Raw genomic sequence first — 21,836 nt, 5'->3', positions numbered from 1 at the left:
TATTCAGTAATGTCTTAAAATATTTTTAAATGGACTAAGATTTAACATGAAAGATTTAAGGCATACAAGGAACTTGTAGTGTATAAAAGCTTGAGTAGGTGGAAGTCGCATGAATGAGATGAAGAATTGTGAGCACACTTGGACTTTCAGCTTACCTCAGTGTCTTAAGATGCTGCTTAAGAGTTGTGCAAAGCTAAAAACTAATCCTTGTAGGAAGAGATGGATATCATGCTTAAAGGGAGGGACAAGCCCCAAGGTCCAATCAGTGGCTGTTATGAACTTTGATCTGAGCCAAATAATCTTATTGGTGACACCCGGTTCCAGTTTTGGTCTCCTTAGAAGAGTACATAAGCATGCCTGTTGCTGTCCACTTGGGGTTGACCATCTCTTGAGTTAGCAGCTGCTCATATTTTAACTTTAGATTTAATTTGAACAAGGGCAGAATGAATGGGACAGAAGGGAGTAACTTCTACATTCCCATGTCCAATAGGACTGGGCTTGTGAGAAATCCTTTTGAGTACACCCAGTACTATTTAGCAGAACCATGGAAATTCAAGGCTTTGGGTTTCTACATGTTTCTACTGATCATTTTTGGATTACCCATCAATGTTCTAACCTTGGTGGTTACAGCTCAACACAAGAAACTTCGGCAGCCACTCAACTACATTTTGGTCAACTTGGCTTTTGCCGGCACGATTATGGCCATCTTTGGATTTACAGTTTCTTTCTACTGCTCACTTATGGGCTACATGGCTCTAGGTCCGCTTGGCTGCGTAATGGAAGGTTTTTTCGCAACAATTGGAGGTAAGTGATAACTAACAATCCATTTGGATGTCTTTTTAAAGCGGTGCATTCCAGTGGACTAACTTCTAATTCCTGTCAACAGGTCAAGTCTCTCTTTGGTCTCTGGTGGTGCTTGCAGTTGAAAGGTACATCGTGGTGTGCAAGCCAATGGGGAGCTTCAAATTTTCTTCAAACCATGCGATAGCAGGCATCACTTTCACATGGATTATGGCCAGTAGCTGTGCAGTGCCCCCACTTGTGGGCTGGTCCAGGTAATTGCACTGAAACAGTTTGCAGAATTACTTGAAGTCTACTTTGATCTGCTTACTGTTGCTTAGTATCAGTACTGTTCTTCCAGGTATATTCCAGAGGGGATGCAGACTTCATGTGGACCAGATTACTACACGTTGAATCCTGAATTTAACAATGAATCTTACGTCATGTACATGTTCAGCTGCCATTTTTGTATACCTGTAACCACGATTTTCTTTACCTATGGCAATCTGGTCTGCACAGTCAAGGCTGTATGTATAAGTTTAAATCATCAATGCTTAAAAATCTTTTCCACATACACTAGATGGTCACACTGCATCCCTAACTGGTTCTTCATAAATTTCAGGCGGCAGCTCAACAGCAGGACTCAGCGTCCACCCAGAAAGCTGAGAAGGAAGTGACACGTATGGTCATCATGATGGTTTTGGGCTTCTTGTTGGCTTGGGTTCCCTATGCTAGCTTTGCTGCCTGGATCTTTTTCAACAGGGGGGCTGCCTTCTCGGCACAAGCTATGGCTATTCCTGCCTTTTTCTCCAAGACTTCAGCCTTGTTTAACCCCATCATATATGTGCTTCTCAACAAACAGGTGAGTAATATTTTCACAGAACAATACTTATTTTACAAGAAGTTATTTTGCAATGTTTTCACAGCATATTACTTCCATGGATTAAAAAGTAAAAAGAAGTTTAAAGTATTAAAATATGTTAATATTGTTGTAATGATTCCCTTTGCACTTTAAATATGGAATGAATTCAGTTTCCCCATCTCATTCACAGTTCCGTAGCTGCATGCTGAACACCCTTTTCTGTGGCAAGAGTCCTCTTGGTGATGAGGAGTCCTCGGTGTCAACAAGCAAAACAGAGGTGTCCTCAGTGTCTCCGGCATAGATTAATCCTCTTATCTGCCTATACTCTGTGCACCATCATACAAATGGAATGAGTTCACAGACATGCAGCATATCGCTGACCAAATGGCTAAATGGGCTTTGTAACAGACTCTGTAACTGCTATTTTTTTTCCCCAAGACCATACACATCCATTTTATGGCATTTAAGCAATATAATTCAAGAATGACTGGTTCTGAAGTTAAAGAAAATGTCATATTTACTGTATTTATGGATTAAGCTACTCTAATTTTTTCTCAATAAAAAAAAAATTTCAACTCACCTGCAAAGTGTTTTGCACAATATCCCGTCTACCCATGTACCAATATCATTTCTGTTCTGAATGAGGTCATTATTTTTTTGTCATTCTATTGTCTGTACTTCATGAAATTTTCTGGCTTGATCAGGTCAGTTTCTGTAAATATTTTATAAAATGCTTAGTACATTTAAATAAAAGCATGCATTCAAAATTTGTCTTATTGTTTATTGTCCTGTCACGAACTGTCAAGGTTCTGAAAGGGGACCCAGGTGCAGAATATCTGTGAAGGTTTTTTTTATTAACAAGACTGTAGACAGGGCACAACAAGGAGAGTGAGGTGTGAAACAGTTCGAACAGTAGGGCTGATGACGCGATGACAGGCAAGGATGATGACCACTGAAACCAGTCCTGGGTGACAACAGGCTTGAGGACTGCAGAAGAAGAGGCAGCACCAGGTGGAATGATGGTGAGGAAGACCAGACAGGAACACAAGGAACCAGAGGCTTGATGATCTCTTAGCTGTAGCACCAGTCTAGCTGGATCAGGAAAGGAAATCTCAGGATGCACTGAGCAAACACTTTACTGGAACAAGAGCAGAGATAAACTGCACACACAGGCAAGCGAACAGGAACACACATTATATAAATATTATATAATATAAAGGGACCAGAACACATGAGGATCAGGTGAGCACAATTAATGAAACCAGGACTAGACGTGGACTAAACAAGGGGGCATGGTAACTGGAAATGAGGAGGTGGGACAAGAGGAGCACATGGCCAACACAAACAAAGACAAAACCATGTGCTCAAGGACAAGACAAACAGGGAAACATTAAACAGTGACAAGGTGGACAAGACTGTCAGGGCAGGAACCTGAAAGGTTACTATTTTTTTTAAAGAACTTAACATGAATGTAATAATAAAAAAAAAAAAATCTGCCCTTTCTAATGAAGATGTATCAACCTTTCAGTGATCAGTTCTTAAAAGAACCATATTTTTCTTAGTGTGAAGCACATTTTAATAATCTAAAGAACCCCTTTTCCACTATAAAGAACCTTTTGTGCAATAGAAAGATTCCACGGATGTTAAAGGTTCTTCATGGAAGAGTGTATGTATATATATATATATATAGTATATATATATATATATATATATATATATATATATATATACATATTGTTTGCTTCCTTTTTCTTTCCTTAATATATATTAAATTCATAGATGTTTTCCTCAAGTTTTCATGAAGTATAAGCTTCATGCTATTTGTGCACTTGCTCGTGAGCTGCTTTAAAACAGTTTCTACAATTTATGCGAAGGTATAAAATAAATGCAAATAGATTAATACTTGGTTTTCCCTCCTTAAGTAATTCAGTAACAAAATCCAGTCAGTTGTTTCAAAAATAAAGACCATCCTCTTGGCATCACTGCAGTCATAGATCAATTGTTTAATTTTACATTTTCATTGTCAATTCTTTCCAATGTCAATAGTTATCATTCCGGTTTACTCTTGACTGTGGTGTTCAAACACATCCAGGATTCAAGTGTGCATGACAGGGGCTTGTGAAAATGTGAGTGCTGTATGCAGCCCATTCCACTGGATTATCTCTCATCCTCCTACTTACAAGAAAGATTACACGGTCAAAGATTTGAAACCCTAATCCCCATGAGAGGTGATGGATATCATATCAATCCTGGTAATGAGCCAAGTAGATTCGTTCCAGTTGGTTATGAAGTCTGGTATCCACCAAATCTTCTTAAAGGTGACACCTCTGTTAATTGTGAACTCTGCTAAAGGTATAAAAGCAGGTGCCTGTGGAGTACACTTTTGCTGGTGGTCTCTTTGTAAGCTTGCAACACCTCTGCTCTTGGCTCCTCCTCAGCAGGATGAACGGCACTGAGGGAAACAACTTTTACATTCCTATGTCCAACAGGACAGGGCTAGTGAGGAGTCCTTATGAATATACGCAGTATTACCTGGCAGATCCATGGCAATTTAAGGCACTTGCTTTTTATATGTTTTTGCTGATTTGCTTTGGGCTACCGATCAATGTGCTGACGCTGCTGGTCACAGCCCAGCACAAAAAGTTGAGGCAACCTCTAAATTTTATTTTGGTAAACCTGGCTTTCGCTGGAACAATTATGGCCCTTTTTGGATTCACTGTTACATTCTACTGCTCTATTGCTGGTTATATGGCTCTGGGTCCATTGGGTTGTGCTATTGAAGGCTTCTTTGCTACACTTGGTGGTAAGAAGATTTCAGCATTGATTAATATGTTTTGTTGTTTGGTATTCCATGTTTGACTCATTTTCTTTTTTGTCTACAGGCCAGGTTTCTCTGTGGTCTCTGGTGGTGCTTGCAGTTGAAAGGTACATCGTGGTGTGCAAGCCAATGGGGAGCTTCAAATTCTCCTCAAACCATGCAATAACAGGCATCGTTTTCACATGGGTTATGGCCAGTAGCTGTGCAGTGCCCCCACTTTTCGGCTGGTCCAGGTAAGTCGCTCATGCTCATTGGAGACTTTTAATCAGTGGAAAAGAGATTAAGGCTCAAATAGTAAAAAGTTCTTACATTAACTTTCAAAGTTATTAACAAATATTATGTTTAACCAAATGATTGATGTCAACTAAATTATTAAGTTGTTTTAACAAATTATTTCATTGTTTCAATACAGATACATTCCAGAGGGAATGCAAATTTCCTGTGGACCGGATTATTATACCCTGAACCCAGAATTCAGCAATGAATCCTATGTCATTTACATGTTCAGCTGTCATTTTTGCATTCCAGTTACAACCATCTTTTTCACTTATGGAAGCCTTGTTTGCACAGTCAAAGCGGCAAGTGCACATCACACCACATATACTTGCAATATTTATTGACTTTTAAATATTTATTAAATATAAAAAAAATACTGAATATATTTAAATAATCAAAATATGTACATTTTGCATATATTTAAATATTTAAAATATTATTCTTTCAGGCGGCAGCTCAACAGCAGGACTCAGCGTCCACCCAGAAAGCTGAGAAGGAAGTGACACGTATGGTCATCATGATGGTTTTAGGCTTCTTGTTGGCTTGGGTTCCCTATGCTAGCTTTGCTGCCTGGATCTTTTTCAACAGGGGGGCTGCCTTCTCGGCACAATCTATGGCTATTCCTGCCTTTTTTTCTAAGTCCTCGGCCTTGTTTAACCCATTCATATATGTGCTTCTCAACAAACAGGTGAGCAACATTGGACTTTTAAGTAGGCATGCTTTCATCCATAAATGAATAAATTACAAACCTTCTTTTAGTCTGAGACCATTTTGTTAACCTTGAGATAGTATGACTGCACTACGAAGACGTAAATGGAATGAAATGGCTATTTCAATTCTAGCGTTATTCCTCTTTCTAATCCTCAGTTCCGTAGCTGCATGCTGAACACCCTTTTCTGTGGCAAAAGCCCTCTTGGTGATGAGGAGTCCTCGGTGTCAACGAGCAAAACAGAGGTGTCCTCAGTGTCTCCGGCATAGAATTATTTGCCAACTACGTTTTCTCAATGATTCTTTTAATGTTTTTGAGTCCACTGTCTTCAACAAGCATAAGTCTCCATGGATCAGTTTCTGTAATGCTTTGAAAATCTCTGTAATTATTATGCAGTTGGGCCATGTACCTCTTCTCTCTCTGCCTTGGAACATTTTAGTTTAAAGAAGACTTTTAACCTGACCCAACTTTCTTATTCTCTATTCTCTATCCTCTATTCTCTTCAATAAAAAGAGCATGGGTAGATTAGTTTGCGCAATGCTCAACTCATGGTTTATCTCATGTCTCTCCACCAATGCTTCAACACAAAGTATAGCTCACCACTAAATCTAAGCATAAGCCTCTTTTCTTGTCATCATCACATCAAAGGGTCATGACCAGAATGCTTAAAACCACCCAAGGGTTCAGTGAGAAGCATAATAATACAAAGAACTAAGTCACTGACACGATGCACAATTCTAATCATTTCATTTGTTTGTTTTTAGCTGCTTTGTCAGCTTTTTTATGTATATATTTTCTAAATGTTATACATATTGAAAAGTAGAATAATAAATACATGCATACAAACGTTGTTTTTGGTGATTTGTGTGTGTCTAATTGATGACTGATGGTAACCATGTTAAGATCTACAAACATAAAGCTACAAATTGAGATCAAAAGACAATTCATTCTCGAACTAAACCTATAAACATGACATTTAATTGAATTTAACTGGATTGGACGTGGAGCTTGCAATTAATTTAGTGATTTATATTCTGTTTTATATAAAGTGATTTGAATGAAATGCATAGAAATGATGACTACAGATGTGTGAAATGTGAATATGTGAAATCAGAATGGAATGAAAATAATAATAATAATAAATAAATAAATAAATATTAAAGAAAAAAAAAAAAGAAAACTACATTCTCCGTTGTTTGTAAACCCTTCATCTTATTTGAAACAATTACCTTTTAATAGTATTTAATCACCCTTAAACTTCTCCTTTAATTAAAATAACTGTGGTTTCGATTTTGAGTTATTCTTGGATAATCATATTCCAACATTTTGAGAAAAAAAAAGAGGCTAAATCATCTGGACTCATTTGACCATTACCAGGCTATTTTTCACACACTGATGGCATTATCCCATACATCTCATTGGAGTGACTTCTAATTGTAATTAATCCAAGTAATCTTCTAATTAATCATCCATCAACCTCATTGTCATGATATTTGTAATACAAGAAGCCACAGAACAAGTGCTTAGCACAACTATTAGACCTCCACGACTCTAACCTCCACGACAAACTAACATAAAATTATGGGACTTAATAAGTCTTAATCTGACAGGAAATCCCCTTTAAGTGTGTTATTGTCCCTAATAAGGAAACAAGTGTATTGTGTGTATAAGAAATAACAAAACATCATACAACAATCACATTAAATTTTTTTTTTTTTTAATTAAAATAGAGTGTTGTGTATACTCACTCTGTACTGACAAACAATATAATTTCTTTAATACAAGAATCTCAAACATCAAAATAGTGTCAAGATCCAAAGCTTCACCGGGTGATTAACACAAAAGTGATTATGTCTGCTCTTATCATTCAAATCCCACATTGTAACACCCTCCCCATCTTACGCTCCTGGATTTATCCCTTATAAGGAACCACAGAGGGATATATAAACACACCTGATGCACCTTTGCAAATAAAGAGCAGGTCCAACACAGCAGATTGCATCCTCTTCCAGGTCTGGATCACTAGTAGGCAAAGATGAACGGCACTGAGGGAAACAACTTCTACATCCCCATGTCCAACAGGACAGGGCTAGTGAGGAGTCCTTATGAGTATCCGCAGTATTATCTTGCTGAGCCGTGGCAGTTTAAAGGGCTTGCCGTTTATGTGTTCTTCCTCATCTGCTTGGGTTTTCCCATCAATGGCCTTACATTGTTGGTTACAGCTCAACACAAAAAGCTCAGGCAACCTCTCAACTTCATTTTGGTCAACCTGGCTGTGGCTGGTACCATCATGGTTTGTTTTGGATTCACAGTCACTTTTTACACAGCAATTAACGGCTACTTTATTCTGGGTCCAACTGGCTGTGCGATTGAGGGCTTCATGGCCACACTTGGAGGTGAGAGAAATTAATATAATGTGTGTTTTTGGATTGGTTTGGTCACTAGGTATAGTTAGCTGTACAGTATTTTGGGTGATTTTAATATTGATTTTAATATTATATTTTCTACACAGGACAAGTAGCCCTTTGGTCACTTGTGGTGCTGGCCATTGAAAGATACATTGTGGTTTGCAAGCCAATGGGTAGTTTCAAATTCTCAAACACCCACGCTTTGACAGGAATTGGATTTACATGGGTAGCGGCCATGTCATGTGCGGCTCCCCCTCTGCTTGGCTGGTCCAGGTTGGTCTATTAAGACATTATGCAATTAATTAGTTCTCCGTTGTAGTGTAGAAGTGAGTACAACAAACATTTCAGCTGAATATGATGCTTTTTTTTATTTTGTCAATATACAAGAATATTAGCTTACTTTTAATTTATGACTGTAAAATGTACTTTTCCCAACTAAACACATGGACTTTTGGAACTTTTATTGCATGAATAACGTTCTCTCATAGTCATTTTGTTTAGTTTTTTAAACGAGAAGAGGTTAATCTAAATTTCAGGTGCTTTTCTTTAACAGATATATTCCTGAGGGAATGCAGTGTTCATGTGGACCAGACTACTACACCCTGAATCCTCATTACAACAATGAATCATATGTTGTCTACATGTTCACCTGCCATTTTATGGTTCCGGTCACCATAATCTTCTTCACCTATGGGCGGCTTGTTTGCACCGTCAAGGCGGTATGAAATGTCACTTTAAACATTCCTGTAAATTCTCAATTATTGGAATACTAAAATGACATCTGCCTTGTTTGTTTTTGCTCTCTTAGGCTGCAGCTCAACAGCAGGACTCAGCATCCACCCAGAAGGCTGAAAGAGAAGTAACAAAAATGGTCATCCTGATGGTTTTGGGTTTCTTGGTGGCTTGGACCCCTTATGCCACTGTTGCTGCTTGGATTTTCTTGAATAGGGGAGCTGCTTTCAGTGCCCAGTTCATGGCTGTTCCTGCCTTTTTTTCGAAGAGCTCATCCATATTTAATCCTATCATTTATGTGCTGCTAAACAAACAGGTAAATCATATATCAGACTTGCTGGAATGGAAAGTAACCATTCCCAATCTACTCCCTCAGTTATTAAAGAGTGGCAAAATGTCCCCAAAAGTGTACTAAATGAAACACTGTCTTTTACAGTTCAGGAACTGCATGCTGACCACTCTTTTCTGTGGAAAGAACCCTCTTGGTGATGACGAGTCCTCAACTGTGTCCACCAGCAAGACGGAGGTGTCCTCTGTATCTCCAGCATAGACTTTTGAACTTCTCACAGATTATGTTCTTTTAGTCATTGACCAATTTGGGCATGTAAAAAAAAAAAAAAAAAAAAAAAAAAGACAGTTGAATTAGTTTCTGGTTGCGTTCACTATCACATTAACTGAATTTAGAGCTCAGGGTTTATTGGGTGATCAGTGAACATTGAAACTGTGGTTTTATTTTTATGTGCCGGGAGGCAGAGATTATGTTCTTTTAGTCAATTACCAAAACTGAATTAGTTGATGCATCTCATAAGGTTGTGTTCACTATGACATTAACCTGGTGGACTCACATACATTTGTTAAATAAGTAAAAGGCTTAAAGGGATAAATTATCCCATAATTTACTCACCCTCAAGCCATCCTAAGTGTATATTCTTCTTTCAGCCAACACAATTAGAGTTATATTGCATCGTTTGGCTTCAGAAGGCCTTTATTAACCCCCTGAAGCCGTATGGGTTACTTTTTTCGATGGATGGATAAATCTTAAAAATCTCAGGCGATACTCACTTCCATTATAAAGCTTGGAAGAGCCAGGATATTTTTTAATATAACTTTGATTGTCTAACACACACCTTTGTGTTTGTTTGGCTGAAAGAAAAAAGTCACATAGGCCTATACACCTATGGCTTGAGTGTGAGTAAATTGTGGGATCATTTTCATTTTTGGGTGAATAACCCTTTAATGGGATTTAAAGGGTTATCTGTGGTTATTTTTTATTAACTGGGAGGCTAACATTTATATCTTTGCCCTAAAATGTGTACATATTTTGTAAATAATAAAAAATGATAGAAATAAATACTGGCATTAAAAGAGATGTCTTTGTTTCCATTATTTATGAATTGATTTAATTTTGGTTTGTTTGCACAAATATTGGCTATACTGTATGATACTGAAACTGAAATTAGTTTACCATAATTTAGCATTAGTATAGCTAGCGCACACTATTTTAAATCAAGGAACAGGTATATTCTGATATTTATATATGTATATTCTGATATTTTTGTGGTAATCAACGTTTTACCACAAATGCTGTTGATTAAATAAGTTTTAAGTAAATGTTTAAATACATTTTGGTCACACTTTAGTTTAGGGTCCAATTCTCACTATTAACTAACTATTAACTTTGACGTTTGCCTTAATAAACTCCTAAATGCTGCTTAATAATTAGGTAGATGTTAAGTTTAGGTATTGGGTAGGATTAAGGGATGTAGAACATGGTCATACAGAATAAGGAATTAATATGCTTTATAAGTACTAATAAACTGCCAATATCCTAGTAATTTGCATGTTAATGCAACGGGCTGATAGTGAGAACTGGACCCTAAACTAAATTGTTACCCAAAAATTTTACCTAGAATATTCAGGTTGATCTGACCCTGCTGAACACCAGCAATTATCTAACCATTCTGACTCCAGTCTCTAAAGGTCTTAATGTGAACTGCATGATGATGAGACATAAAACAGTTGGCCAGGGACAAGAGCAGGCATGAACAAATACAACTTCAAGACTGTTATCTCAAAGTAGAGCAAACAGGTCAACAGCATCTTGGCAACAAATGGTCTAATGTTATTGTCAATCAAATTACTTTGTGGAATCCAAGAAGGGTAGTAAAAATTGTATTGTTATGTATTAATAGTCCCTAAAATAATTTGTTTGTTCAGTTTAGTTTATCCATCGCATTGCTCTGAAGAAGGTAAATTTAAGAATCAGCCATGCAGCAAATCCACAAGAATGGAATTGGGAAATCCATGGTCATGACCTTTTATTCACAGGGCAAGCTAATTTTGGACAATTTGCTGTTTGACTTAGTTATAACTTAATAGCGTTTCCAGTTAGGTTGGGTGACAAATTCTTCAGCTCAACTGTATGACGAAAACATCCGGTGACTGCGCACGTTTGGCTAACACTTGAAGCTGTGATTGTATTTTGTCAATTTGCTATTTTAAATGTTTACTTAAACATTAGCATATTTGCTATTTTTCTTTATTTCATACTCATAAAATTGACATTTTTGGATCTGAACGGACTTTCATTTGTGTTCGCGGTCTGCTTCGCTCCATGCTTGCTGCTTTGTTTCATCTGCCTACCTGACACCAGTCTGCCTGCCGCTGTTTGCTGCGCGGTTGCTGCGGACAAAGCGGTTGCATCTTTGCCTGTGTGGTGGTGATGGTGGTCGTGTGTTCCCGTTTGGGGTCATGGAGTTGGCTCGTGGGAAATACGGGTCGACGAGAATGCCTCCACTTTGCAACGCATTACACAGTTTATGCCATCTTTACTGAATTCGTTTTGGACTTTTGGGGATGGACACATGCTGCTCCATATTCTCACTCCGAAGGCGATTTGACTTTCGACTTTGACTTTTCGGAAAATTGTGAGGTGTTTTATGTTTATTGTTTTGATGTGATTACTGTTGCTTGTAAAGCGCTTTGAGCTGTGGAAAACGCTGTATGATAGCGTACATAAAGGCTACCTATTTGTCCAGTTTCTATTTCACACCAAAATCAAAATAAATAAATATAAAATTATGTTTTGCTATTCTTGTAGATATTTTGCATTGACATTTTAGATCATATGCCTCCATTGGTCCGGTTCACAAAACAACAACTTGCTAGACATCCAAGCAAGTAGCATGCACAAACTCTGAATATCAACTTATTGCTACAGCAAAATAGCTCCTAAAAGACTTGATGTACTCTAATTTTATGATTTTTCTTCCTAACCTAACTCAGACCATACACGTATACGCTACTGGCATCTGCTATCTTTCTTTCACCACATTTGGCATATAATTTCAACAATTTCCATGACTTTTCCAGCCCTTTAGGTTTACTTTATAAGGGTTTTTATAAATAGCCTACTTTTAGTAAAAAATGTTTTTATAAATAGACTGCACTCAAATGCCATTATTTTACTCACCATTATGTAGTTCAAAACTGTGTAATTTTCCTCTGTGGAACAAAAAATATTCACGTTGCTCATTTCCATACAACTAACTAATCCATAAAGTGTGCAGGCTAATAACGGGTGTCTGACAGCCTCACGGTCATCGCTCCGACACAAAGCCTTCAAAGCCTCGCGGTCCACTTTCTATTTCAGTCCTATACCTACCTCTCTCGCTCCCTGTCAATTCCCCACCGTAGCCTTCTATCAAGACAAAACCCCACAGAATATATATATATATATATATATATATATAGCCTATATATTGCGATAGGCTATTTCCTATCACAACAGCAGACTATGACTTGTGCCTTCTATTCCACGTTTTCTTAAGCCATATTATAGCTTTGTGTTAGACACCTGTTAAGACACCTTTGTGTTAGACACCTGTTCGTTCTTCACTTAGAATCACCATCGTGCGTGTCTCCGCAGCGCTCATATCGTTTACATTTAAACTTGTCGGGTGAAGACAAGACTTCTCATGCACCTCTGGTTTTGTAGAAATACTAATACGAGCGCATAACCGATCGCAGCATGCATTTTAAACACATTTAAATCATATAAACTTCTTATATGCTAGTTTTTAATATTGCAGATGATAATGAGAGTGAACATGTAAAACATTATCGGGGTGGGAGTTTGGTGTAGGGGGTAGGTCTATGCACGTAGACCACCCAAACCAAGCCCCATTTTAGCACCACCCATGGCCACAGCTGTGACAGGTGAAAATTGTTATATTGAAATAAAACGCACATCAGAGGTTACATTTTGTTATTTTAATGTGTTATTGTGTTACTCTCACTATTGAGCAACATCAGAAAATTATCACATTTGATTTACATTTTATCCTTAAAATAAAGCAAGGTTTGTTTTACTCACTTTGTACTGTCAATCAATATCAATATCATGCCCTAATTTAAGGTCCTAAAAAGGTGAACCAACTTTAAGATTTAAAGCTTCACCGGTTGATCAGCCCAAAAGTGATTATGTCTGCTCTTATCATTCAAATCCCACATTGTAACACCCTCCCTATCTTACGCTCCTGGATTTATCCCTTATAAGGAACCACAGAGGGATATATAAACACACCTGATGCACCTTTGCAAATAAAGAGCAGGTCCAACACAGCAGATCACATCCTCTTCCAGGTCTGGATCACTAGTAGGCAAAGATGAACGGCACTGAGGGAAACAACTTCTATGTCCCCATGTCCAACAGGACAGGGCTAGTGAGGAGTCCTTATGAGTATCCGCAGTATTATCTTGCTGAGCCGTGGCAGTTTAAAGGGCTTGCCGTTTATGTGTTCTTCCTCATCTGCTTGGGTTTTCCCATCAATATCCTTACCTTGGTGGTTACAGCTCAACACAAAAAGCTCAGGCAACCTCTCAACTTCATTTTGGTCAACCTGGCTGTGGCTGGTACCATCATGGTTTGTTTTGGATTCACAGTCACTTTTTACACAGCAATTAACGGCTACTTTATTCTGGGTCCAACTGGCTGTGCGATTGAGGGCTTCATGGCCACACTTGGAGGTGAGAGAAGTTTTTATGTTTTTTTGTTTTTGTTTGTTTTACTTTGAATGCTCTAAGGAATTACTTAGGTGAATGTTAAAAGTAGAGTATGTTTGGCTGTAAATGTAGGGTGTAAATGAATTGTATATTTTACTTGCCACACAGGTGAAGTAGCCCTTTGGTCACTTGTGGTGCTGGCCATCGAGAGATACATTGTGGTTTGCAAGCCAATGGGTAGTTTCAAATTCTCAACCACCCACGCTATGTCTGGAATCGCATTTACATGGGCAGCGGCCATGGCATGTGCGGCTCCCCCTCTGCTTGGCTGGTCCAGGTTGGTCTAATAAGGTCTAATTATGCAATTAATTTGCTCTCCAATGCAGTGATTATAACAATACATTTCAGTTGAACATGAGGCATTTTCATTTTTTTGTTTATCAATACAAAGGAATGGCTTACTTTCAATGTACAGCAGTAAATAAGGCTTGCCCCAATGTAACGCTCACAATGAATTTTAATGCAAATTTTTAACTGCATAGTTTGTACTATGTAGTTGTTTTCAAATCCATATGTACAACAGACTATTCTAACTTAAGTTTCCTAACATCAAGTGCTTTTCTTTAACAGATATATTCCTGAGGGAATGCAGTGTTCATGTGGACCAGACTACTACACCCTGAATCCTCATTACAACAATGAATCATATGTTATCTACATGTTCACCTGCCATTTTATACTTCCGGTCACCGTAATCTTCTTCACCTATGGGCGGCTTGTTTGCACCGTCAAGGCGGTATGAAATGTCACTTTAAACATTCCTGCAAATTCTCAACTATTGGAATACTATGTTAAAAATTGCCTGCTTTGCTCACTTAGGCTGCAGCTCAACAGCAGGACTCAGCATCCACCCAGAAGGCTGAGAGAGAAGTAACAAAAATGGTCATCCTGATGGTTATTGGTTTCTTGTTGGCTTGGACCCCTTATGCCACTGTTGCTGCTTGGATCTTCTTTAATAAGGGAGCTGCTTTCAGTGCCCAGTTCATGGCAATTCCTGCCTTTTTCTCAAAGAGCTCAGCCATATATAACCCTGTCATTTATGTGCTTCTAAACAAACAGGTAAATCATATATCACACTTTTCCTACATATCCTAGACATCCCATTCCCGCTCTTCTCTCTCTCCTCTCTCTATTGTCTATCAATAAAAAGCTATATAAAATCCCCCAAAAGTACTAAATGAAACATTGTCTTTTACAGTTCAGGAACTGCATGCTGACCACTCTTTTCTGTGGAAAGAATCCTCTTGGCGATGACGAGTCCTCAACTGTGTCCACCAGCAAGACGGAGGTGTCCTCTGTATCTCCAGCATAGACTTTTGAACTTCTCACAGATTATGTTCTTTTAGTCATTAACCAATTTGGGCATCTGAAAAAAAAAAAAAAAAGACAGTTGAATTAGTTTCTGGTTGCGTTCACTATCACATTAACTGAATTTAGAGCTCATGGTTTATTGGGTGATCAGTGAACATTGAAACTGTGGTTTTATTTTTATGTGCCGGGAGGCAGAGATTATGTTCTTTTAGTCAATGACCAAAACTGAATTAGTTGATGCATCTCATAAGGTTGTGTTCACTATGACATTAACCTGGTGGACTCACATACATTTGTTAAATAAGTAAAAGGCTTAAAGGGATAGTTCCAAAAATGAAAATTATCCCATAATTTACTCACCCTCAAGCCATCCTAGGTGTATATTCTTCTTTCAGCCAACACAATTAGAGTTATATTGCATCGTTTGGCTTCAGAAGGCCTTTATTAACCCCCTGAAGCCGTATGGGTTACTTTTTTTGGTGGATGGATAAATCTTAAAAATCTCAGGCGATACTCACTTCCATTATAAAGCTTGGAAGAGCCAGGATATTATAATAACTTCGATTGTGTTTGGCTGAAAGAAAAATGTCACATAGGCCTACACCTATGGCTTGAGTGTGAGTAAATTGTGGGATCATTTTCATTTTTGGGTGAATAACCCTTTAATGGGATTTAAAGGGTTATCTGTGGTTATTTTTTATTAACTGGGAGGCTAACATTTATATCTTTGCCCTAAAATGTGTACATATTTTGTAAATAATAAAAAAGATAGAAATAAATACTGGCATTAAAAGAGATGTCTTTGTTTCCATTATTTATAAATTGATTTAATTTTGGTTTGTTTGCACAAATATTGGCTACTGTATGATCCTGAAACTGAAATTAGTTTACCATTAGTATAGCTAGCGCACACTATTTTAAATCAAGACATACAACCCACGTAGTGCTAAAATACAATACAATCCACCCTACATTCAGTTTGAAACAATCCTCTCATTAAGGCCAGAAATCTGTTTGCAATATACTGGACTGAGCCAGACGTTTAAAGTCTCCAATGCCCCATCAACCATTTATTGGCTAATTGAGTGTTTTATTTCATCTTTAATTTAGATAAAGTTTGCAAAACTTTGGAATATAGAAAATGTATAGTTCCTTGACTCTATTGTGTTTTGTATGGCAGACAAATTATAAAGCAATAATAGCACCTTAGTAGACCTAGTTTTGTACATTTTGCTATTGTCAAGTTATAATGGGGTTTGGTCACTGCAAACGTCTAGTCACAATTTAAGAATATACTTTTTTTTTTAATAACGGGTGTATTCTGATATTTACATTTAATGTATTTAATATATTTTTAATAACGGGTATATTCTGATATTTGAAAGGGTATATTCTGATATTTACATATTCTGGTATATTCTGATATTTATATGAACAGTATATTCTGATATTTTTGTGGTAATCAACGTTTTACCACAAATGCTGTTGATTAAATCAATTTTAAATAGATTTTTAAATACATTTTGGTCACACTTTAGTTTAGGGTCCAATTCTCACTATTAACTTTTAACTATTAACTTTGACGTTTGCCTTAAAAAACTCCTAAATGCTGCTTAATAATTAGGTAGATGTTAAGTTTAGGTATTGGGTATGACTAAGGGATGTAGAACATGGTCATACAGAATAAGGAATTAATATGCTTTATAAGTACTAATAAACTGCCAATATCCTAGTAATTTGCATGTTAATAAGCAACGGGCTGATAGTGAGAACTGGACCCTAAACTAAATTGTTACCCAAAAATTTTACCTAGAATATTCAGGTTGATTTGACCCTGCTGAACACCAGCAATTACCTAACCATTCTGACTCCAGTCTCTAAAGGTCTTAATGTGAACTGCATGATGATGAGACATAAAACAGTTGGCCAGGGACAAGAGCAGGCATGAACAAATACAACTTCAAGACTGTTATCTCAAAGTAGAGCAAACAGGTCAACAGCATCTTGGCAACAAATGGTCTAATGTTATTGTGAATCAAATTACTTTGTGGAATCCAAGGGTAGTAAAATTGAATTATTATGTATTAATAGTCCCTAAAATAATTTGTTTGTTCAATTTAGTTTATCCATTGCATTGCTCTGAAGAAGGTAAATTTGAGAATCAGCCATGCAGCAAATCCACAAGAATGGAATTGGGAAATCCATGGTCATGATCTTTTATTCACAGGGCAAGCTCATTTTGGACAATTTGCTGTGTGACTTAGATATAACTTAATAGCGTTTCCAGTTAGTTTGGGTGACAAATTCTTCAGCTCAAATGTATGACGAAAACATCCGGTGACTGCGCACGTTTGGCTAACACTTGAAGCTGTGATTGTATTTTGTCAATTTGCTATTTTAAATGTTTATTTAAACATTAGCATATTTGCTATTTTTCTTAATTTCATACTCATAAAATTGACATTTTTGGATCTCGACGGACTTTCATTTGTGTTCACGGTCTGCTTCGCTCCATGCTTGCTGCTTTGTTTCATCTGCCCACCTGACACCAGCCTGCCTGCCGCTGTTTGCTGCGCGGTTGCTGCGGACAAAGCGGTTGCATCTTTGCCGGTGTGGTGGTGATGGTGGTCGTGTGTTCCCGTTTGTGGTCCTGGAGTTGGCTCGGCGGTGGCATGGGAAATACGGGTCGACGAGAATGCCTCCACTTTGCAACGCACTACACAGTTTATGCCATCTTTACTGAATTCGTTTTGGACTTTTGGGGATGGACACATGCTGCTCCATATTCTCACTCCGAAGACGATTTGACTTTTGACTTTCGACTTTGACTTTTCGGAAAATTGTGAGGTGTTTTATGTTTATTGTTTTGATTACTGTTGCTTGTAAAGCGCTTTGAGCTGTGGAAAACGATGTGTGATAGCGTACATATAAAGACTACCTATTTGTCCAGTTTCTATTTCACCCCCAAATAAAAATAAATAAATATAAAATTATGTGTTGCTATTCGTGTAGAGATTTTGCATTGACAGATCATTTAAATGCCTCCGTTGGTCCGGTTCACAAAACAACAACTTGCTAGACATCCAAGCAAGTAACATACACAAACTCTGAATTTTAACTTATTGCTACAGCAAAATAGCTCCTAAAAGACTTGTTACTCTCATTTTATGATTTTTCTTCCTAAACTAACTCAGACCATACACGTAGGATACTGGCATCTGCTATCTCAGTCTCACAAAGAAATAGGCTAATTAAAGAAAAATATGAAGTCTGCCTAGCCTATTGATCATAAAAATCATCTGGATGCACCTGATGGGGTTAGTTGAGAGAGAATATTAAGAGTGTGCAGAACTGACAAAGAAGCTCAAGTAGCTATTGTTTTGATTTGTTTAATAATTTTGTTTAATACATAATTATCATAATACCATGTGTTATTTCATAGCTTTAATATTCTAAAATGATGGGAAATACTCAGAATAAGGAATGATCAATGCGTTATACAACATCTTACAACTCTCCAAGTTTAGGCTATTATCTAAAAACTATTTTCTTTCACCACATTTGGCATATAATTTCAACAATTTCCATGACTTTTCCAGCCTTTTACGTTTACTTTATAAGGGTTTTTATAAATAGCCTACTTTTAGTAAAAAATGTTTTTTATAAATAGACTGCACTCAAATGTCATTATTTTACTCACCCTTATGTAGTTCAAAACTGTATAATTTTCCTCTGTGGAACACAAAATATTCACGTTGCTCATTTCCATACAACTAACTAATCCATAAAGTGTGTAGGCTAATAAAGGGTGTCTGACCTGACAGCCTCACGGTCATCGCTCCGGCACGCTGTGCAATTGTTTTGTGTGATCCGAGTTCAAAGCCTCGTGGTCCACTTTCTCTTTCAGTCCTCTATCAACCTCTCTCGCTCCCTGTCAATTATCCACTGTAGCCTTCTATCAAGACAAAACCCCACTGAATATATATATAGATATATATATATCAAAGGTCTTCAATCCTGCTCCTGGAGGGCCACTGTCCTGCAGAGTTTAGTTCCAACCTGCTTCAGCACACCTGCCTTTGAATATTCAAGCGATTCTAAAGAGCTTGATGAGCTTATTCAGGTGTGTTTGATTAGGGTTGGAACTAAACTTTGCAGGACAGTGGCCCTCCAGGAGCAGGATATATATATACACATGCACGTAGACCACCCAACCCAAGCCCCATAGCACCACCACTGGCCACAGCTGTGACAGGTGAAAATTGTTATATTGAAATAAAACACACATCAGAGGTGACATTTTGTTATTTTAATGTGTTATTGTGTTACTCTCACTATTGAGCAACATCAGAAAATTATCACATTTGATTTACATTTTATCCTTAAAATAAATAAAGCTTTGTTTTACTCACTTTGTACTGTCAATCAATATCATGCCCTAATTTAAGGTCCTAAAAAGGTGAACAAACTTTAAGATTTAAAGCTTCACCGGTTGATCAGCCCAAAAGTGATTATGTCTGCTCTTATCATTCAAATCCCACATTGTAACACCCTCCCCATCTTACGCTCCTGGATTTATCCCTTATAAGGAACCACAGAGGGATATATAAACACACCTGATGCACCTTTGCAAATAAAGAGCAGGTCCAACACAGCAGATCACATCCTCTTCCAGGTCTGGATCACTAGTAGGCAAAGATGAACGGCACTGAGGGAAACAACTTCTACATCCCCATGTCCAACAGGACAGGGCTAGTGAGGAGTCCTTATGATTATCCGCAGTATTATCTTGCTGAGCCATGGCAGTTTAAAGCGCTTGCCGTTTATGTGTTCTTCCTCATCTGCTTGGGTTTTCCCATCAATGTCCTTACCTTGGTGGTTACAGCTCAACACAAAAAGCTCAGGCAACCTCTCAACTTCATTTTGGTCAACCTGGCTGTGGCTGGTTCCATCATGGTTTGTTTTGGATTCACGATAACTTTTTACACAGCAATTAACGGCTACTTTGTTCTGGGACCAACTGGCTGTGCGATTGAGGGCTTCATGGCCACACTTGGAGGTGAGAGAAGTTTTTATGTTTTTTTTTTGTTTGTTTTACTTTGAATGCTCTAAGGAATTACTTAGGTGAATGTTAAAAGTAGAGTATGTTTGGCTGTAAATGTAGGGTGTAAATGAATTGTATATTTTACTTGCCACACAGGTGAAGTAGCCCTTTGGTCACTTGTGGTGCTGGCCATCGAGAGATACATTGTGGTTTGCAAGCCAATGGGTAGTTTCAAATTCTCAACCACCCACGCTATGTCTGAAATCGCATTTACATGGGTAGCGGCCATGGCATGTGCGGCTCCCCCTCTGCTTGGCTGGTCCAGGTTGGTCTAATAAGAAATTATGCAATTAATTTCCTCTCCAATGCAGTGATTATAACAACACATTTCAGTTGAACATGAGGCATTTTCATTTTTTTAAACACAATTTGTTTATCAATACAAAGGAATGGCTTACTTTCAATGTACAGCAGTAAATAAGGCTTGCCCCAATGTAACGCTCACAATGAATTTTAATGCTAATTTTTAACTGCATAGTTTGTACTATGTATTTGTTTTCAAATCCCTAAGTACAACAGACTATTCTAACTTAAGTTTCCTAACATCAAGTGCTTTTCTTTAACAGATATATGCCTGAGGGAATGCAGTGTTCATGTGGACCAGACTACTACACCATGAGTCCTGAATACAACAATGAATCATATGTTGTCTACATGTTCGTCTGCCATTTTATACTTCCGGTCGTCGTAATCTTCTTCACCTATGGGCGGCTTGTTTGCACCGTCAAGGCGGTATGAAATGTCACTTTAAACATTCCTGCAAATTCTCAACTATTGGAATACTATGTTAAAAATTGCCTGCTTTGCTCACTTAGGCTGCAGCTCAACAGCAGGACTCAGCGTCCACCCAGAAGGCTGAGAGAGAAGTAACAAAAATGGTCATCCTGATGGTTATTGGTTTCTTGTTGGCTTGGACCCCTTATGCCACTGTTGCTGCTTGGATCTTCTTTAATAAGGGAGCTGATTTCAGTGCCCAGTTCAACTGTAAAAGGCGGCTGCTGTTTGTTCGCACTGCTCAGTGACTTTCTACAACTCTGCATTGCCTCAAAGAACGTGCTGATAATGTCTGATGTCCATGTGAGCAGGTACGCGGAGGTATGGAAATACATATATGTAGACAGGCAGGTAGGACATTATATCATTGCATTCGGACCGAATCACACATTCACAGAAGATACACTATATTGCCAAAAGTATTGGGACACCCCTCCAAATCATTGAATTCAGGTGTTCCAATCACTTCCATGGCCACAGTTGTATGAAATCAAGCACCTAAGCATGCATAGAGCTTCTAAAAACATTTGTGAAAGAATGTCGCTCTCAGGAGCAGAGTGAATTCAAGCATGATATGATAGGTTGCCATCTGTGCAATAAGTCCATTCATGAAATTTCCTCACTACTAAATATTCCACAGTCAACTGTTAGTAATATTATAACAAAGTGGAAGCAATTGGGAACAACAGCAACCCAGCCACGAAGTGGTAGGCCACGCAAAATCACAGAGTGGGGTCAGCGCATGCTGAGGCGCACAGTGCACAGAAGTTGCCGACTTTCTACAGAGTTAAAAGCTACAGACCTCCAAACTTTGTGTGGCCTTCAGATTAGCTCAAGAACAGTGTGTAGAGCGCTTAATGAAATGGGTTTCCATGGCCGAACAGCTGAATCCAAGCCTTACATCACCAAGTGCAATGCAAAGCATCGGATGCAGTGGTTTAAAGTACGCCACCACTGGACTCTAGAGCAGTGGAGATGTGTTCTCTGGAGTGAAGAAT

The 21,836-nt window shown here is 38.0% G+C and overlaps 5 protein-coding genes across 7 annotated transcripts; all 5 read left to right on the top strand.

The window, feature by feature from the left end:
• The first annotated feature begins 288 nt into the window (after positions 1–288).
• On the top strand, positions 289–2,405 carry LOC307166516 (green-sensitive opsin-1). The gene is made up of 5 exons (XM_079884936.1): positions 289–804; positions 887–1,055; positions 1,142–1,307; positions 1,403–1,642; positions 1,833–2,405. Exons 1-5 carry the CDS (start codon positions 444–446, stop codon positions 1,941–1,943), a joined length of 1,047 nt encoding a protein of 348 aa, XP_079741062.1. The 5' UTR covers positions 289–443; the 3' UTR covers positions 1,944–2,405.
• A 1,628-nt stretch (positions 2,406–4,033) lies between these two features.
• On the top strand, positions 4,034–6,288 carry opn1mw2 (opsin 1 (cone pigments), medium-wave-sensitive, 2). Its single transcript, XM_079884370.1, has 5 exons — positions 4,034–4,445; positions 4,525–4,693; positions 4,873–5,038; positions 5,185–5,424; positions 5,604–6,288. The coding sequence occupies exons 1-5, from the start codon at positions 4,085–4,087 to the stop codon at positions 5,712–5,714; spliced, it is 1,047 nt and encodes a 348-aa protein (XP_079740496.1). The 5' UTR covers positions 4,034–4,084; the 3' UTR covers positions 5,715–6,288.
• Positions 6,289–7,392: 1,104 nt separating this feature from the next.
• opn1mw3 (opsin 1 (cone pigments), medium-wave-sensitive, 3) lies at positions 7,393–9,970 on the top strand. Of its 2 annotated transcripts, XR_013822599.1 has the most exons (6): positions 7,393–7,841; positions 7,958–8,126; positions 8,407–8,572; positions 8,662–8,901; positions 9,022–9,447; positions 9,779–9,946. XR_013822599.1 is itself a non-coding variant. In XM_079884369.1 (5 exons), exons 1-5 carry the CDS (start codon positions 7,481–7,483, stop codon positions 9,133–9,135), a joined length of 1,050 nt encoding a protein of 349 aa, XP_079740495.1. In that variant the 5' UTR covers positions 7,393–7,480; the 3' UTR covers positions 9,136–9,970. The 2 variants fall into 2 exon arrangements, 1 of the variants encoding a protein (XP_079740495.1); XM_079884369.1 differs by having other exon boundaries at positions 9,022–9,970.
• A 3,155-nt stretch (positions 9,971–13,125) lies between these two features.
• On the top strand, positions 13,126–15,749 carry LOC307166177 (green-sensitive opsin-4). 2 transcript variants are annotated; one of them, XR_013822598.1, is made up of 6 exons: positions 13,126–13,613; positions 13,758–13,926; positions 14,220–14,385; positions 14,469–14,708; positions 14,848–15,264; positions 15,583–15,749. XR_013822598.1 is itself a non-coding variant. In XM_079884368.1 (5 exons), the coding sequence occupies exons 1-5, from the start codon at positions 13,253–13,255 to the stop codon at positions 14,959–14,961; spliced, it is 1,050 nt and encodes a 349-aa protein (XP_079740494.1). In that variant the 5' UTR covers positions 13,126–13,252; the 3' UTR covers positions 14,962–15,749. The 2 variants fall into 2 exon arrangements, 1 of the variants encoding a protein (XP_079740494.1); XM_079884368.1 differs by having other exon boundaries at positions 14,848–15,749.
• A 3,909-nt stretch (positions 15,750–19,658) lies between these two features.
• On the top strand, positions 19,659–21,086 carry LOC307165974 (green-sensitive opsin-2-like; the record flags this gene model as incomplete). Its single annotated transcript, XM_079884058.1, has 4 exons — positions 19,659–20,019; positions 20,161–20,329; positions 20,631–20,796; positions 20,880–21,086. The coding sequence occupies 4 exons, from the start codon at positions 19,659–19,661 to the stop codon at positions 21,084–21,086; spliced, it is 903 nt and encodes a 300-aa protein (XP_079740184.1).
• Positions 21,087–21,836: the final 750 nt, after the last annotated feature.

Source organism: Squalius cephalus (genome assembly GCF_949319135.1).
Source record: "Squalius cephalus genome assembly, chromosome: 10".
NCBI classification, from domain to species: domain Eukaryota; kingdom Metazoa; phylum Chordata; class Actinopteri; order Cypriniformes; family Leuciscidae; genus Squalius; species Squalius cephalus.
This window is presented reverse-complemented; position numbering and strand designations above follow the sequence as displayed.